Raw genomic sequence first — 18416 nt, forward strand, 5'->3', positions numbered from 1 at the left:
AATACCTATAAACATGATAAAAGTATCATAAATAATAAATTGAATGAAACTGACAAATTGAGATAAATTTAATCCTATTCTTATTTTTCATGAAATCAGCTACACTACTTAAAATTATCATTTAATAACCTTAGAAATGTGGCTAGAATTACAAATGAGTTAACAGTAAAGCACCTTCTTTGATCATTTTCATGGCATAACCCTCTCATGCAGTGTCCAAGTTTAATGCATAATGTGCAAGTATCATGAGCCCAACAAATTGTTACATATTTGTGACCTAAGATTTATCCTGTCAAAAAATGTGCAATGCAACCTGAAACTTGACGAACATGGTGGATGGAAGAAGGGGAAAGTAGTGAATACTAATGATGAGGCTACTATTGTTTGGGGTGATAATTTACTCCACGCCATTATGTACCTGATCTGACCCGATCCTAATAGGGCGGTTTCTACCTGACCCATTAGGAGCCTGTGGTGGGGGCAATGCCCGTCTTGAAACTGGCCTGATTATATATAAGCCTTGATGATTTTGATGATAATGGAGAAGAAAGTAGTGTGATCGATCAAGAGAAAGATTAAGTATGTGAAAGGCTAAAAGATCACGCTCAGTTGTTCTTTTTTAGTTGATTCCTTTTCTTAGTTTAAACGATATTTGACTTTCTAAAGAACAATATTTCTATTTGTTATTTTATTATTGTCGAAATTTTAATTTGTTATGTCTTAGACTTTTATTTTGTTTAATGTTTTATCAAGTATTGAGATTTACTTTTATATTCTTTTATTTATTTATTTGATTTGTATTAAAAAAAGAAAAAGATTTTTGTAGCTTTGCCCACCCCAACCTATCCTAACTTGCTCTGTTTAACTCTACCTACCCCATCGGATATAGGGCGAGTACGGGAACTGGTTCCCAATTGCGGGGCGGGTATAAGTAATGGCCTACTCGACCCATATCTGCTCCATTGCCTTCCCTCCTATTGCTATATTTACAATTTTAATGGGCTATAGTCTCTTGTGCAATAAGGTATGTAAGCTACTTATCATATAAAGTTAATATTGCTTATGCCTAGGGATGCTAGATTTGTCGTTGAAAACATGTCCATAAATACTAAAAGTGTCCAATTGCATGAGTCTGAGAAGTCTAGGAAGCAAATGAATGTTTTCTATAATAAGATAAAGGCAAGATATAAGCAGCAAGACAATACATCAGATGCAATATGTAACGATGGAGGAAAGATAAGGAAGAAAAAACCAAAAAAGGAGAAAACAGAACTTAATTTTTAGTTTTCCTCATATATTTAGTTCTCTTGCTTGGTGAGAGTTCTTGGTCTTATCTACTTTGGATGGTTTAAGCAATGAAGATGGAGACCGCCCTATAAAAGCAGGGCTTTCCCAATCTTCAGACCAGGTTTCCATGGGAGTCCTCTCTATTGAAGAGAAGAATCATGAGAAAGCCTTCGAGCTTTAGACCTTACTAGCTTTTCTAAACTAGGGTGACATACCTGCTCCAAAATCTCCTTGGAATCTCAGACTTGTGCTCACTTTTTAAGTGCTTCGCTATGTAAAATGTTTATAATACATCCACCTGTGTCCTCTCTTGCTCCAACTCCTGATACTGGTAACTGAGCTTTACAATGCTGTATTCTGTCTGATAGATAGAATAACTAATTTGGTGTAGGTTACTAGTTGGATGGAACCTCCAAAAGTCATCTTGGTTGTGTTTCAAGTTTGAGTAAGGGTGTATTTCTCCTAGGAATCTACTTAACCTAGAAGGTAGGCACATGACAGCCCCTCTTCTCACTTAATATGTAATCTTTGAATTCAGTTAGACTTTCTATGCTGGGGGTTGGGTGGGAGGATGAGGGAGCTACATAGGGTAAGTACAAGCTGTACCATAACTACCTTAAGTTAGTAATCTCCCCGAGATCTCTCATCAATTATATTCATCATTGTTGTGGTCTTCATCAAGGTTTTAAATCCCATTGCGCAAAGGTGTCCCGGTTTCTCCATGAAATGGCTGCTGGAGGCCCTTTCTTCCTCTCCCTCTCCTTCTCTCCCCCCTCTTCCTCTCTTCCTTTCTTTCTTCTTCCTTCCTCCGAGATGGCCACTATGCCATTTTGTACGCCGAAACTAGACCGGTATTCTACCAGTATGGTTCGGCATAGCCTGAACCATCCGGTTCAGGATGGTTAGGAGAACGATGCCACCACCTCATTGTTATTAGCCAATTGAGGATTTCATAAAGATGTTTCTTAAAAAACCATATTTCCTGAGGAGCGGCCGAAAATTTATAAACAAGTTTGTATGCTGTGTTATTTTTTGGAGAACTTTGATAAATTAATCAAGAAGATATAGTTTCTTGTTAGTTCCCCTATCCTCTTTTCCATTTACCCTTTGCTTTACCTTTAGGGCATGAAAAATCATTTTAAATATGAAAGAAGAATTCAAATATTCACAAGTTACATCATTTTAAATCAAAATCATCAATTTCATCATCATGATAGATGTCACTACTATGCTTCTCTTTATGGGTAGCATATGATATCATCATCCTCCTTGTATGGCAGCTCCTTTTTTTTTTGGGTGTGTGTGCATTTTTTTGCATTCATGCATGTCCTTGCGTGTGCGAATAGGCCCACTAGTATGGCTAAAGAGCTCGCTTGATGGTAGATAAACTAATCACATGTCACCCCGATTTGTTTGGCAAAAATTAATGCTTTATTCATACATCAACTCTAAATATTGAGAGCAATTTTTTAGGCTGTCAATGCTTTTACGTTATCATTATAAAATTTAGCGGTTAACTTTGACAATCTCGAGGCAGCATGTGGAAACCCATACTTTTATATATAGGAAAAGGTTGATTTCTTATTTGTTAAGCATAATACAAAAATAGGTGCCAGTTTTCTTGAAAAATTTCAAATCATTCATGTGGATGGTCTGCAATGAGCATGTTATGATTCTCCTACAAGTTAATTATCTTTCCCTTTTTTTAATTTCATATTGGACTGGAGTGCACCTTGCTTTTTAATTTTGTCTGGACATTTTTATGTATGTTCAGGAATCGAGCCATGTTCTTGCAGATGTCAATGCGTTACTACTTCATATATGATTGTATTTAATCATCCTTGTTTCTATGTGTTTTGTTTGCCTTAGAAGAAAAGTAATAGTTACTGAAGGTTAATACCGGTCTTGTTGTCTTTTTACAGGTGCTAGTTATCTGAACACTGAAGTAATAGAATAATGGGTATTTCTGCAAAGTGGCTTAAATCATTGGTTGGGCTAAGAAAAACAGAGAAGTCACAACAGCCAGATAAGGATGAAAATGTGAGTAAAATTGTATTTTCTTGGCTCATTTTGAAAATGAATCTAAATGCATTTTATAGGCAGATAGTACTTGGTATTCGATAATCTGGGAATGTGATGCAGCTTTGTCAATACTTTTCATAAGCATTGCAATTGGGATTTCACTTCAGTCAACTTACTTAATCTGAAGAACTCTGGTCCTTCTGCGGTTGTTTTAGAACTTATCAAATCTTAAAAAAGACATGCCAATTGTTGTTTGCTCATCAAAATATGAAGCAGATAATTTAGGGCCTGTTTAGCATCACTGCCAATTTCTAGTTTATGGTTTTTGCTTCCAAAAACACTGAAATTTAGGCAAAATTTTTGTTTGGTTTCCTGTTTCACTTTTCGATTTTTTGAGCTCTCTTCTAAGTTTGTGAAAAAAGTGAAAGCTCTTAGGACTAGCTTTCACTTTTTTTGAAAATGAAAACTGCCCATAGCCACCACCACCACCTCCTTTGTCACCATCACCACCTCATCCATTGGCTGTGGCCACACTGGCTGCTGGACCCACCAACACCACTGTCGCTGCCACTTGCTGATCGTCACTGTCGCTGCTACCAACTGCCACCGCCACAATTTAAGTGACTACCAAACAATTTTGGGGTTTTGGTTTTCAAAAAAAGAAAAGGAAAAAGAAACTTATTTTGGCTTTAATAGAAAGTGAAAACTGAAAATTGAAAATAATACTAACTTTAGCCATTGACTTGACTAAATTTTAATTTGTGACACACTTTTATGATGCTGGCTGATTATTCATCTAAATTCAGTTGTTGATTTCAGCAAGAAAAGGATCTAGCAGAAGGATGCTATAATTTTGGGAAAGTGAACATTAGTCTTTACCTCTTAAAATATCTCTTAGAGTTAAAATCGTCTATCACATCATTCCACCATTTCTTACAATTCTTATGAAATATTGAGAGACTCAAAAATAGGTTAATTCATAAAGTTGGACCAAGAAAATTTCCACGTCCCCTTCCCTTACTTAGATATCCTTGATGAACAAGAACTCCAATTGTAGGCCAGTTCCTAAAGTGGAATCCTCTACTTGAAATTCCACTAAAACAAGGGCCACGGGCACCTAAAAAACTGCTTTTCTTAAGATTGTGAACATACAGCTAACATGCTCCATTAGTCTGTCAATTTGGTAGTTCTTTCTTCATCTGATATTTGGTTGGTATTAGAACTCGAGCAATAGCCACTACCTGAATAGCAGTGTATGAATTCATAAGTCCATCTGTCTCTGTCACTATAGAGGGTTCATATCATGAGACCCAGAATAAGATCAAAACAAAGTTCTCATAATCCATACAGGACTCTTGATCTTCTTATGACACACCCAAGACTGTGATAAGTTACCTTTCGTCAATCTCCTAGGCCTATGCAGGCTGACTGAACACCTTAAAAAATTTTGGAGCCTACCTAGAAGTAAGTTTGAAGATTTCACAAAATCCTAGAAGGCTTCTTATGGTGAATGGTCATTATAATGGGAAATCTCAAGAATGAGTGAAATATCAGTAACAGTTTTAGGGAAGTTTTCCTATTTTCAGAATATGTAAGTGAAATTTGAACTGACGTTCTTATGTTCCTTATTATAATTCCATGATTACAGCTACATGCTTCTGCATTCTTTTCTGGATGCTTATAAAAATCCATTAATTGTCTTTGTTACATGAGCGGGTTTATTCTTTTCTTACCTGCTTCATAAGAAATTGGCATTGCAGAGAAGGGTCACTGCGAATAGATTTTGGCACCGGAGGAAACAGTCTATTGATCTGGATGGTGCTATTGTGGATGACGAGTTTGCTGTTGGAACTGCTCCATTGACAGCAGATGCCAATATCCAATCAAGCTCTCATTCCACATCTTCTCCAACCAACACCTCGCTTCAAGTACAGACATCTTGTCAAACTGAACAGAATGCAAAAGAGGACTGGGCTGCCACAGTTGTTCAAACTGCTTTTCGAGCTTTCCTGGTACTAAATCCTATATCTCTCATTATGGACATGTAGGTGCCTATATTTTGTATTGCTGACAAACATCACTTCAAGTTTATAGCAAGTACTATGTGGTAGTATTGTATTTGCATCAAGCAATCTGGTGTACAATATGATCAGGTATAACCCTACAGGTAGAATTTATGTTATGATGAACATGAATGGAACTACGAACTGCAAATAATTTTTTAACAGATCTTAATTATTGTAGAATTCAGTTTTAGCTGAGTGTTGGTGTTATAGTCGGAACTCACCAAGAGGTTCACAACAAAATAACAGAAATGGTGAAACTACTAAGATTAGATGCAAATATCCCCTGCTCCAAGTATTCTCTCCGGGCCAACTGGCCAAGTAGCTATTCTGCATAAATCAGTTGATAAAGGAGTACTCATCGTCGCACAGGCAATAATTATCAATCGTCCATCCATGCTTTTTAGATTGTGGCAGGTAGGAGGTTTCCATATCAAACATTTATATAAAGACTCAGAACTCCTTGTTTTGAATTAATACTTCACCCCCATAACTGAGGTGTCTATTAGTTAGAAGGATATGCAGGGACTTGATATATATGACCCCATATGCCTCCCATGCCCATCATCCAGTCTTCCCTGTTGAATATCACAGAACTGAGGTCAATAGAATTATGAGTTTCTGGACATATCTATCAATTCTCTTGTGCCACACCATCTCATGTCATACTACCCTGAATAATGTCTCTCTTAAACCCTTTATATTTTTGTTTTGTGCTTGATTTATATATTCTCCACACATTTTTATCAGAATTTTTTTCATGGGATTCTAAATATGAATTCAAGGCCATGCTTCAGTCTCATATCCTAATGGATATGTCATGTCTGGGTGTGGACACAGTATAAAACCTGAAATCTGCTGGTGTCAAGGTAAAACTGATCCTCTATCTATGATCTTTTATACTTTATGTTAGCATAGCAACAAATTGTGCTTATTAAAGCATTGACCGTTGAAAGTTGTCTCTATGAGGCATGAGAAGTGTCTCATGCTGGTACTTGCCAGCTTGACATTCTCATGTACTATGTGCTAATCACTGGCACACGGTTGCTACCATGTCAGAGCCACATGTGGTAAGACACCGACATTGTGTACCTTGTTTATCATGCATACTAGCACTTTAATCTATTCTAGTAAGTCCTATAAATTTATTTTTCAACCCAGCATCAGTTCGAGCAACTACATTATGAAAACATTCATGGACATTTTGACTGGGAAGTCAACTTTCACCGGACCTAACTTGGTGTTCATGCTGTAGAATATGGCATTTTTGCAGTAAAGTTCTCTCATGAGTATTTCTAAAAAAGGTAGCATGAGCTCCTTGCAAATTTTTCTAGGGTGTGAGAGAGCTGTACTCTAGAGAAACACCTTGTGTATTATGAAAGTAAACAAACTGGAGAATCAGCACAGAGAATAACAAACACTATTGACATCCTATCTGTGCCAGCATTCGGAGCTGGCCCTTCCAGTCAAAAACATTCTGAGCGGACTTGCAAGATCACACTTAACCACATGCAATTTGTTTGATTGTGATATGCATGCAATTGCTGCCATTTTGACCTTTTTTTTTTTTTTGGAATGGTTGAATGCTTGATGTTTTTTCAGGCTAGACGAGCATTACGAGCTCTAAAAGGACTGGTTAGACTTCAGGCCCTTGTTCGGGGTCATGCTGTGAGAAAACAAGCTGCAATAACTCTTCGCTGCATGCAAGCTTTGGTAAGAGTTCAGGCTCGTGTGAGAGCCCGGCGAGTTCGCATGGCGTTAGAGAATCAACTGGGGCAGCAAAACATTGAGCAACAAGAAGCACATGAGGCCCGTGTCCGAGAAACAGAGGTAAAGCTACGTAATACCTACTGACTGATTTGCTATCATCACAGTCGGTTTATTATCTACTTATGTAAATCTTTTGTTGAATTTTGACAACCTTTTTATCTTCTAAAATACCATTATATTATGAAGCTTTTTTTCTTTTTCCTTTGGGTTTGTGTTTTTCTCCTACATGTTTAATGTAGACAGATAGAAGAAATCTGATTAGAGCTTTCTCTTTTATTGTTTGAGGTTATATTCAATGTCGTTTTATAAAAAGTCACATATTACATTGATACAAAATCAGGTAATGTCTTTTCCCAGAAAGTCAGTCACGCAACTGGTTTAAGCTCTCTAATGGAAACAAAAGAAACCCAACTTGCATGTTAAAGATGTGGACGGTGGTAGAGCTCAACTGTTTTTGTCTTTTTTGGAAAACATTTTCCCACCGTCAGACCTCTGTTGTTCTATATGGATAAGGAATATCTTTTTGTTTCTATTGACAAGATGTAAATGATAATTTACTTGCCTATTATAGTTTATGTACACTACAACATGCTATTGTTTAGTCCAGCTTCTTTGATGAATTTCTTTGACTTTCATAAGATCTGTTCAAATAATCAGTCAATATACATTGCATCCTTAATGTGGAGTCTCACTCACAGAGTAATTAGTTTCATGACCAAATGATGTCTGCCACTGCGTTTCACTTTAAGTTCCATAGTTTCAGAGATCTGATATGATATTCTAAGATTTGTTATGGAAGCTTCATATCTTTAGGCAACTCCATAGTTGGATTAAATTGCTGTGGTGTCATGAGCATTGTGATATATTCATCATTTAGATTTGCCTGATGAGGTTTGGAATCTATTGAGTAGACAGATGAATGATGTTGGAAAATCTTTCTTATTTAGTGGTATAATTTTATATTTGATCTCTAATTAATAGCTTTTTGCACACAATAAATATATAAATTAAGGTTTGATGTTATCCGATTGAAGTCGCTTCCTTTAGAGTAGAATTCATCCTGTCCAGGTGCAAATAGTTGATGGCGGTCTACATACAACGAATCACTTCGTGTTTTCTTTAAAGTGCACTCTAACGAAGGAGAATCAGGGTCGAACTTGAACTAGCTAAATCCAGATGCATTGAAAATCAGTAAACTTGATTGAAATAATTTCTCCCTCAATCCTTTTTTATGTCGACACCATCTTCTTCTCAAGTGCTTAATGGGTGCATTTGAGTTTAGTCAATTGGTGCTCTCAACTCTCTCCTCTAATATGGCGTTGCTCGGATGGAAGGGGATGTTATTCTGATGGATGGGAAGTACAATCCTTTTTCTATTTACAGATGTGAGAGGATGAGTTCGATTGGATGCTTAGGCATCGTGTCATTAGATATATCCCTTCACATAATCCATCCGTTCATCAAGAATTGTATCTCTTGAAATCACCATCATATTGGATGTATCGTTTCGTTAGAATGCATCTCTTCATTTTTGGAAGTCTCTTGAAGAGTCCGTTTATGATGCATCTGCTAGGATGTCTTATGAGGAGAAAAAGCGATTTTTTTAAGATATCTCGTGACAAACAATTAAGAGATGCGACCATAGAATTCCGTAGAATTTTAAGAGAGGAGAGAGAAATAAAGATAAAATACTAAATCTTATCTATTTAGAAAACCAAGTTATTGGGAGTCGAAATGAAGGTTGTTTATATTTATGGGATTCTTAAAATCTAAAAATTTTGAATTTAAAATTTATTAATAAATCAACAAATGATGCCACATGGTGTTGGATAAATATGGAACAGTTTCTGAATGAATCCCATTTTCTTGCTCAAGCTTCAGAAGGTTAACGGCCACTGGTAAAAAGTGCCATCACACACCACTTGAAAATCATTCCATTTTCAGCCACCTCCAGGCCTCCAAACCCTACCTATATATGGACATCCATTTCCCTTTTTGTTCACTGTGCTTTTTCAGTCTCATGTGGATATTGGACAAAAATGCTTGCCAGCCATTTTACTGGTTAAATTCAAGTTAATTTGATTCATATCACTTTTCTCTGTGAACCAATTTCTTAGCGAGACTTTCAAGTTTTCTCTCATCCTTCCTCCTTAGGCTCTCTAGGGATTTGGGGCTTTGATCTTCTGCTGATTCAATTTTTGGATCATAAATACTAAAAACTGTCTGCGGGCAATGCTGGATACTAAGGCTGTTTACCAGCTGTTAAACCTTAGGAACCTTGTTTTCGGCCCATGATCATAATCTTCCGTTTATATGTATGTTGGTATGGAAATACTCCTACATTTATGCTTAAAGAAGCATGTTGGTACATCTTTGTATGTGCATACAGACATGCATTGTTATATGTATGTACTTATTTTTACGAACATCTTTTACAGAAGTTAGAGCTCTCTCTCTCTCTATCTCTGTGTGTGTGTGTGTGTGTGGTATGATACTTATTTATGGTCCCACTACTTAGCTAGTTTCTGTATTGCACCACGATCTGTAATTATCTTTATTTCCCCTCTTACCCAATAACATAATGCTAGCTACATTTTTTTTTTGTGTGCAATTTTGAAGTAAAATACCTACCATTGGGCCCACTATGTGCTAATTTTTAGATTCAACCTTCTGTCTCCCACCTATAGATCATAACAATATAGTTTCTGTTATTTTCTTGTGCTAATTTTCTGGTTCATGTGATTGCCGAAGATATTTTGTACTTTGGGGGACCATCCCTCAACTAGTTTGCGGAAACTTCTAGCCTGAGGTGTCCAACTTCATGTCTGCTGGATCTTTTTTTGGTTATATATATGCACTCCCTGATTACATGTAAAATCCATTTCATTTTCTCCTCTGTTCTTTTGACACTTCTTTGGAGTTCCAAAGTACTTTCACTATGTCCAATCCATGGTTTGACACATCGGTCAGTTGTCTTGGTCTTCATTTTCATTATAAAGTGTCTATTTGTTTCTGATCTTCATTGTTGTCATTACTTTACAACTTTGCTTCCACCTTAACCCTGTAACAGATATCATAATATCCACAGATTTTACAGTATAGCTACATTGAATCGACTACTTGTTTCTTCCTTTTTCGTGCTTGTGCTAGCCATATCCATATCTGCATTGTAATTTTGAATGCTTGCATTAAGATTCCAGTTGCTTTCTTTATTTCACTTCACAATTCTGGCGCTTAATGATATATGTCTGAGAAAGAAGTTAGCATATAAAGCAATAGATTAGTGTAGCTAATAGATATTAATAAAAACTGTGTAACGGAACTTGTATCTCCTAATAATCAGGTATTGCAAGCATCAAACGGTAAAGATAATGGGAGGTTAACAGAACAGAACAAGTAGAGAAAGAAGAATGAAAAATAAATATCGGGAAGAAGAAATGAGAGAGAAAGAGAGAACTAGTTCTTCAAATCCGATGCACAGTTTTTGCAGCAGACCCCTTTTGGACTCTTTGTAGACTCAACAAAACCCTAGAAAGTTTCTAGCTGGAGTCATCTATGATTCTTACAAATATAAAAGAAATCCTGCAAACAATCTCACTGATTAACTACGACTCTGACTCCTAGTAGGACTCTTTAAAGATCATGGTTACTGTATCACATACTGTTATGTGAACAGTAACTCTTAGTTACTTTTCTATCTAAATACATCAATTACTGAAAGAAATAAAATAGATAAATCAGATGCAAACAATTTTTAAATGAAATAGAATATAAAGCTCAGACCGTTGGTCTTTTATTGACTACTCTATGGACCCAGAGGATGCTCCCGCATCAGTGGGATTAGTGTTCAGAAACACATGAGTGCACAGTTCATTAAGCAATCAAGGCTTGTTATTTTCTTTGTAAAGTTTAGGGGATATGAAGGAACTTTTTTTGTATATAACATATTTACAAGAGATCTGATCCTAGCTTGACTTGCTGTAAGTTCATTCAACAGGTGCAAGATGGGATAATGGTTTCTAATATGGTAGCTCATTCAGAAACCTCCTGTTGATCTGGAAAATTTAAATTTAATCATCATATTATGAACCCAACTTTCAGAAGAAAGCCTCGGGAATTTACCTTGTTTGACATTTTTGAAGAGTTTGGTAGTTTCATATGCATAATTGATCATCTGGTATCTGTAAAATGGAAAACTTAATGATTCAAGGAAAGTATATGCCACTATTGGACATTTGAGTTTTGACCATCGTGAGATTGAGAAATATCAGTTTTCTGACCAAGATGTCATAAATGCTTCCCTAAACTGAGATATCAGTCCTCTGACATATGGCAGAAGACTATAGGATTCTTTTAGGAAATTTCTAACAAACAACCATCTTGGTTGTGCTGTCCACCGTGTCCTTCGCTGTGCACAGGAGAGTTAATTTTCATCAGGTTCTAGTTTTAACCAGAAGTATTACATTGCCTTTATCAAATAATGGGTTTTATACTTCTGTTTTTTTTTTTTTTTTTTGTTATGGAAAATACTTTGTCACATGTTAGCAGGTTACATAACAAAGGGGTAATAATCCCCCACTGAGTCATCCCTCTAACAGGCCAGAAGAACTCCATTCGAACAATTAGCCTATACCATGCCTGAACCTTTCCTTAACCATGCTATAATCGCTACAACCAGAAAACCACCTTGAACCAGGCCTTAATCTGTTCCAAACCACAGCTGTCAGGTCTCAGTAAAATTACCCTTAATCAGGACCCAGCAAGGTGGGGGTGCAAACTATTAGGCAGATGTCCAATTGATGAAATAATGGGATCATATTTGTGAAAATGTAAAAACAAGATGTTATTTTCATTGATGGGTTATGTTATGTTGAGAACCCTATTCACCCTTCTGTACATTCATCTTTCTGTATGGAGACTGATATTCTTCTTGTATTTTGCAATAAGGCTTATGTCTGCTTGCACATGCCAGGTTTGGCATGTGGAAGGGTTAGGCATGATTCTTTGGTTAAAAATCCACATGCCCTCTGCATCCTATTGATTTATTAAAAGTTGAAAAACCATAAGGACTAAAATCTTAAAGAATCCTTTTGACCATAAATCTTATCAAAAACTATCAATTACCTTAATGTGCAAAGCTAGATCATGAGTTTATAGAACTGAGATCTGTTGGAATGTGCTGAAGAAGATTTTCCAGGCCCAGCTAAAATTCCCTGTCAAGACCATGGCCTCCTATCCTGTGGAATGTTCAATTCAAGTTATTGATGAGAAGCCTCTCAAATCTGATCCATAAAATTTATTTGCAAAAGATCTGATTTTAAGTCCCAAGTGAACTGTTGAGACAACATTGTTTTTCCATAAGTGATGGAAGAGTCATTGTTCAATTTTCTAATTATTCTTTATTTCTGAATTAATTAGAAGAAAACAGTTGCAAAGGCTTTATAACTTTAAATTGAAGAAATGGAATTCAGGTCAAAGATAAAATTTGTATAAAATCAAGGAACTGGGCCTAATCCTAGTCTGAAGCTAGAATGTCTGCATGAAAACCTATTAGTAAAACCCTGAGCAACCAGATGATCTACCAATTTGCTCTCTTGATTTTCAGGCCACATTTTGGAGACCTGTTTTTCCTTTCTCGATGATTAGGCAAGGTTCAAGATTGTTTAAACATTGTCTTTTAAGTATTTTCTTGCTTGTTTTATGATCTTTGAATTAGGAAAATGTCCCTTTCTAATGTGAAACAGTCAATTGACTACAAGTACGAAGAGAAGAGTGGTACGAATTGTATCTGACTTTTTAAGAGAAGTGATTTTTTTTTCCATGCATCATTTTGTATTATGTTCTATTTTTATTTGGAAGGGATGTGCAAAACTTATATGTTTATAACCAAGAGGAGGTAATAGTTTAGTTGTAGCAAACTTATTATGAGGTAAGTCACCTGCTGTGGAATTTCTTAGGAAATGTGCTCCTGCACCTGCTTCCCAAGTGCCTTCCATTCCCTTTTTTTTTTTTACTGGTCTGCTTCCTCACACCCAGAGCCACTCCCGTACTTGCTCCTGCTTTAGGTAATTAAGCGTGATGGAACATGTTCTAAGGAAATTTATCATTTCTTATTATACTCATGTTTTTGTTACATTGGGTTATATTGCAAGTCTGGGTGTGTAGACAACTTATATCCTTTTTGGTTTTATTATTGAGTTTGTGTTGCTTATTTTTGTTGAGTACTTTATAGCTAAACATATAAAAGGAAAGACAGCAAAAAAAAAAAAAAAAAAAAAAAAAACTTTGTAATCATAGTTATGCCACCATTAATTGTTTATATTGTAAAATGAGCCAAACATGATTAAGTTGGGCCTAGTTTGGCTTGGCTTGAATCAAGCTATGAAAGACTTTCGGGCTTGACAAATTACAAACCAAGGCAGCTAGATCATGTTTAAATGAGAAATGGCTAAAGGGATGCACTTCACCACAGAGGCGGCTATGAGGGACTGGCCAGAGAAAGTCTGGTAAAGATGGAGTTGTATGGAGACTGGAGAGGCAGCGGAGAAGCGATGGTCTGGTAAAACTAGAAAAAAGGTGTGGAAGATGCTGCTAGATCTGGATGTTGTTGCTGTCAAGGACAGGGAAGAGGAGGAGAGGAGAAGAGGAGGCCTGAGATTGCTATATCTTCAAATCGCTGCCTCTGCCACTACTGGAGGTTACAGTGAAGTAGGGAGAAAGGAAGAAGAAAAGAGATGAAGAAGGGGCAGCTTGTAAAAAGTTAGTGCTAGTGTCAGTCTCTACCATGAAAGACTTAGCCCCATCTTGGGTGCTTGATCTAATAGCTAACACGATTTAACTCTCTTCCATCAACTTTTGATGCTCCTTTTTTTTTAAAAAAAAAAAATTGAACTTATACCTCTTGGTTCAGTTTACTGCCACAGGGAGAAAACAAAAGAGAAGCATGATAGCCAAAATTGGAGTATGTTACCAAGTAACATAAAAATTAAAAACTTGTAATAAAAAAGTTTAAGAAGATAAAAAGGGGTATCTTACTGATAAGAAATGAAAACAATAACATAATTTTACACATATGTAAATAGATAAATTTATTTCAAGTTATTTTGAGTCGAATACAGGCAAGCTGCACCTAGCTTGTGTTCGGCATGTTTATATTATCACTCTTAAATACTTGGTTCATTTCAGCTTGTTTATTAGTTGAGCCAGACCATTTTGTGCCAGATTTGAGCCAAACATGAGCTGCTCACAAACAGCTGGCTTATTTGACAATCCTACCTCTTAGCACCCTCGTGCAATTGGGTAATGAACATTCTCTTTTCTATGTTTTATTTTTATGCATGCATGTGAGGTGGAATATTTAGCTCATTACAGAATTCTTAGTTTTATCCGTCATTCATATATCGTATGTATAGGATGAGGATCTCGTAAAACATCTTCTTGTTCATGTAAGGTGGCTAGATATAGTTGGGTGCATGTTCTTGACTCAATCTACATGCAATGTACATATCCCAGTATGTTTTTCTATCACAAAAGTTTAGCTTGGTTGAAAAAGATTTGGGATCTTATAGCTGCTTTGGGCAAAGTTGGAAAGAAAGAAACAGCTGTCATTTTAATAAGCAATAACATATTGTTGGATGAGATAAGAATGTCATATGATTATAATTCTTAAGGTATACCGTCTCAGCACCAATACCCTGTCATTGTGTCGGTATACCCGGTACGAGGGCCGGTTCGGCATATCATGTCGGTATGCCTCCCAGTACCAGGTACTAGTACCAAACCAGTGCAGCACAGTACGCTCCATACCATCCAGTTTGGTATAGTGTGGCGTATCTTGATAATTCTCATGTTTAATGTAATGAACTGGTCAACAGAGGTGAAGTCTTCTTTTTAGAAATTGGAAAATGGTTCGAATCTTTGGCTTTCTGATGTATATGCAATGTGCTGGGACATAGCTGTCTTCATGATAACTCTAGCGTGTGGAGTCATTTCAAAAGCAACTCTTCAGTTGAAGACAAGGAAATACTCAAGTTTGTGGTTACATTCACCATGGGATGTACTTTTTTGCTCTTTTTGGAATTATTAATTAACGGGTGACAAACTTAAATTTGAGCATATCAGCCCGACCTTTAAAATAATGGCTGATATTCTTACCAATAGTGCCTGGTAGTTAAAGATTTTTCCCCCTCACATTTTTCTTTTAGCTCCTTCCTTTTATATCTATCAAGAGGCCTCATGATGGTTGTTTCCAGATACACATCAATAAAATGTTGATCTTTTAACAAATAAATTAATGCTAGGGGCTGACCATGCAATAGCATCTTTGAAACTAAATGGTTCACTTATTTTGTTCTTTGTTTCACTGTTTCTTCTGCCTGACAACGAGCTTTGGCCAACGCTTACTCGTTTTTGTCAATACCTTGTTTTCTGTCACTTGTTCTCCCAACATCTAGTGGAATACTTGAACTCATGGAAGGGGTCAAATTCCCTCTTTGAAGTGTGCATAGAACATAAATTCTCACTACCTTTTGTAATTTAGTTGTGCCTGTAAATCGGATGTATTACTAAGAATGGTCAATACTGTTGATCTTTTTTGATATACCACTGACTTAAAATGATAAAAGAATAGTTCTAAGTTTCAAGATTTAAATTCAGGAAGGCTGGTGTGACATTGTTGGCTCTGTGGAAGAAATTCAAGCCAAGTTGTTGAAGAGGCAAGAAGCAGCAGCCAGGCGTGAGAGAGCGATGGCATATGCTCTCACTCATCAGGTATCCCTTGATAAAAACATTACCCCATGTAATGCATCTCATTTCAATATAGTAAATTTCAAATGTTTGACATGACATGGAGCCATGTTGCAGTGAAGCATGAAAAATCCTCATGACATAATAGCTGTTAGAGTGTGACTGACATGGAACTTCATAATCTGAAGGTCTCTTGTGTTATATGCTTCGAATTTTGATGATGCTAAATTGCAACTAACTTTTCATGTTAAAAGGAAAAGAACATTGAGGCAAACCTAGTCTATGCTAATTAACCAAAGATATCTTATAAATGTAACAGCAACATATTTGTTTTCCAGATTATAGCCAAATACCTGCATCCATCTATTTTGTGTTTTCTCTGTCGATTCTTTCTCTCTAGCCAGGTTCCATTTTATCTTTCACTATAGGATGCCACTGTAGTTTCTTTCCAGGCTTGGGACAAAAGCAAATGCACATAGAATATTACGGCCTATTTTTTCCTCCATCATTTTGGGGCATTTTTGTCTTAGTGGAGGTTCGTTGCTGGTGCCATGGTCAACCAAACCAGCCCGAATTGACTGGTTTAGGGTATCAAATTGAACAAGTACTGGATCAAGTCGGTTGGGCTATTAATTTAGGGTTTTGGTTCGAATTGGCCTCAACTGGTCCAAACTGAGCAAAATTGCCAGATTTTGCTTGGTGTGACCTAGTTCGAGTCTGTTTAGGGCATCCCATGACCAAAACAAGAGGAGAAGGCCTTAGGATGCCATTCTCCTCCTTTTCTTCAGAAATGGTGAAGGAGAGTATGGGTTTTGTAAGGAAAAATCAGGGAACTTGAGAGATTTGTTAATCTTGAATAGGAATGGCAATAGGCCGGTATGGGTGGGTAGGCCATTTATAGTACATGTTTTGAACTTCCCTTGAGGTGGGGCAAGGTGAGGCGGGTAGACTTCGATGAGGTAAGTTGGATGGGTCGGGTCATGTAAATTTACAAAAATCAATTTTTTTTTTTAAATACAAATCATTATTTTGCCTTAGGGAGGGGATTTGTGAAGAGTTGTTTGTATCTAGGTTGGATTTAAGGAGGATTTTAACGTTCCCACACGTGCCATGGATTGGATGTGGGTCAAGTAAAATCTACTCCATGGGGTTGGGTTGAGGACCGATGGGATAGAGTAAATTGCCACCACTAATTTTGAGCCCAAAAAATCCAAGCTAAATCACATGGAATCCCTTTCCTCTCTTTTTCATTCTTCTCTCTTTCTTTTTATTTTATGTTTAAAATAGACTGAAGATGGTAAAATCAAGAGAAATTATATGAAAAATTTGTATGTTAGCATAATTTCATGGTATATTGTGGATCTAAGGGTAATCTATGCATTGAAGAAAAAATCATGATTTTTTATTGATTGTGTAAATTTTTTAGATAAAAAATATTTAGTTTAAAATAATAATAAATAAACTAATATTATTTTTTAGAAAAATGGCAGCATGTCTGAAGGTATGGATGTAACATGCTATCTTATTTTGAAAATAATTTGTTTAAATTTGAGCATGGTTATGGCCACTCGAACTTTAGCAAATTCAAATAAATTCTAAAAACAAGTGGTGACTAAGACATACCCATGGGCTGAAAAAATATATGTAGTGCCCTTGGTAAGGTTTTACATAAATCCAAATTGCAATTTATTTTTTAAATATTTTATAATTGAGTATTAATTTTTAATTAAAAATTAATTAAAATTATTTTAAAAACATTTATTTAAATATTTGTATTCTCTATAGATAATATGGAAGTATTTTCTAGAGCAACTTAACCATTTTTGCATTAAAATGTAAATTATCTAATTTTTAAGTTTAATAACTAAACTATTATTAATTCAACTAAAATTCATGATAATATGGAAATAAATATTAGTCATTGGGACATATTTTCTAGGACAACATGCATAGTTTTTACATAATTTTATAAATTATCATATGTATTATGTGAAATTAAATTATACAAATCACTAATGTGTCAAAAAAGTAAAAAAAATTGTTTATTTTGAAAAATGTAGATCCACTATGTAATTTATGGTGATGAATTAGGTGGGTTATGATGTGTGCTTGTCAAACTTGTAGAAATTAATTCATGAAGGAAGAAAGATAAATTAGTGGGGAGCATGATGTAATGATTTTAGGCCAACAACATTGGAGGTACAAATGATGTGTTACAGACCGCAGGGGGGTGACAAAATTGAAGAAGCATCTGACTGGTTATTATCCCAATGTGACTGCATGTAAGAAATGTCTATAGGAGGTTGGATAGTTGATGAAGCAGCACTTTTATGACTTTGAGGAAGGTTAAAAAAAATGCAGAAAAAGAAGCAGACATTGATTATCGGGTAGTTGAGCTACCATCATCTTGCTCTAGGGGTCCATAGGCATAATTCGTGTCAAATCTAGATGGATGGAGATGGCCCGCATTCGTACTATCTTGCAGTATTGTCTGAATGATTAGTGGTAGAGGAAGGAGCGTGCCAAGCA

The 18416-nt window shown here is 36.0% G+C and overlaps 1 protein-coding gene across 2 annotated transcripts in view; it reads left to right on the plus strand.

Annotated features, from left to right (window-relative positions):
- Positions 1 to 18416, plus strand: part of LOC105034310 (protein IQ-DOMAIN 5) — a 29963-nt gene that overhangs the window by 1942 nt on the left and 9605 nt on the right. For both annotated transcript variants that reach the window (XM_073251790.1, XM_073251791.1), the window contains exons 2-5: positions 3210 to 3327; positions 5070 to 5321; positions 6975 to 7202; positions 15798 to 15911. In XM_073251790.1, the coding sequence (XP_073107891.1) occupies positions 3244 to 3327; positions 5070 to 5321; positions 6975 to 7202; positions 15798 to 15911 (678 nt within the window). In that variant the 5' untranslated portion in view covers positions 3210 to 3243. The remainder of the gene's footprint in view (positions 1 to 3209; positions 3328 to 5069; positions 5322 to 6974; positions 7203 to 15797; positions 15912 to 18416) is intronic.

The sequence above is a fragment of the Elaeis guineensis genome, chromosome 2 (assembly GCF_000442705.2).
Source record: "Elaeis guineensis isolate ETL-2024a chromosome 2, EG11, whole genome shotgun sequence".
NCBI lineage: Eukaryota > Viridiplantae > Streptophyta > Magnoliopsida > Arecales > Arecaceae > Elaeis > Elaeis guineensis.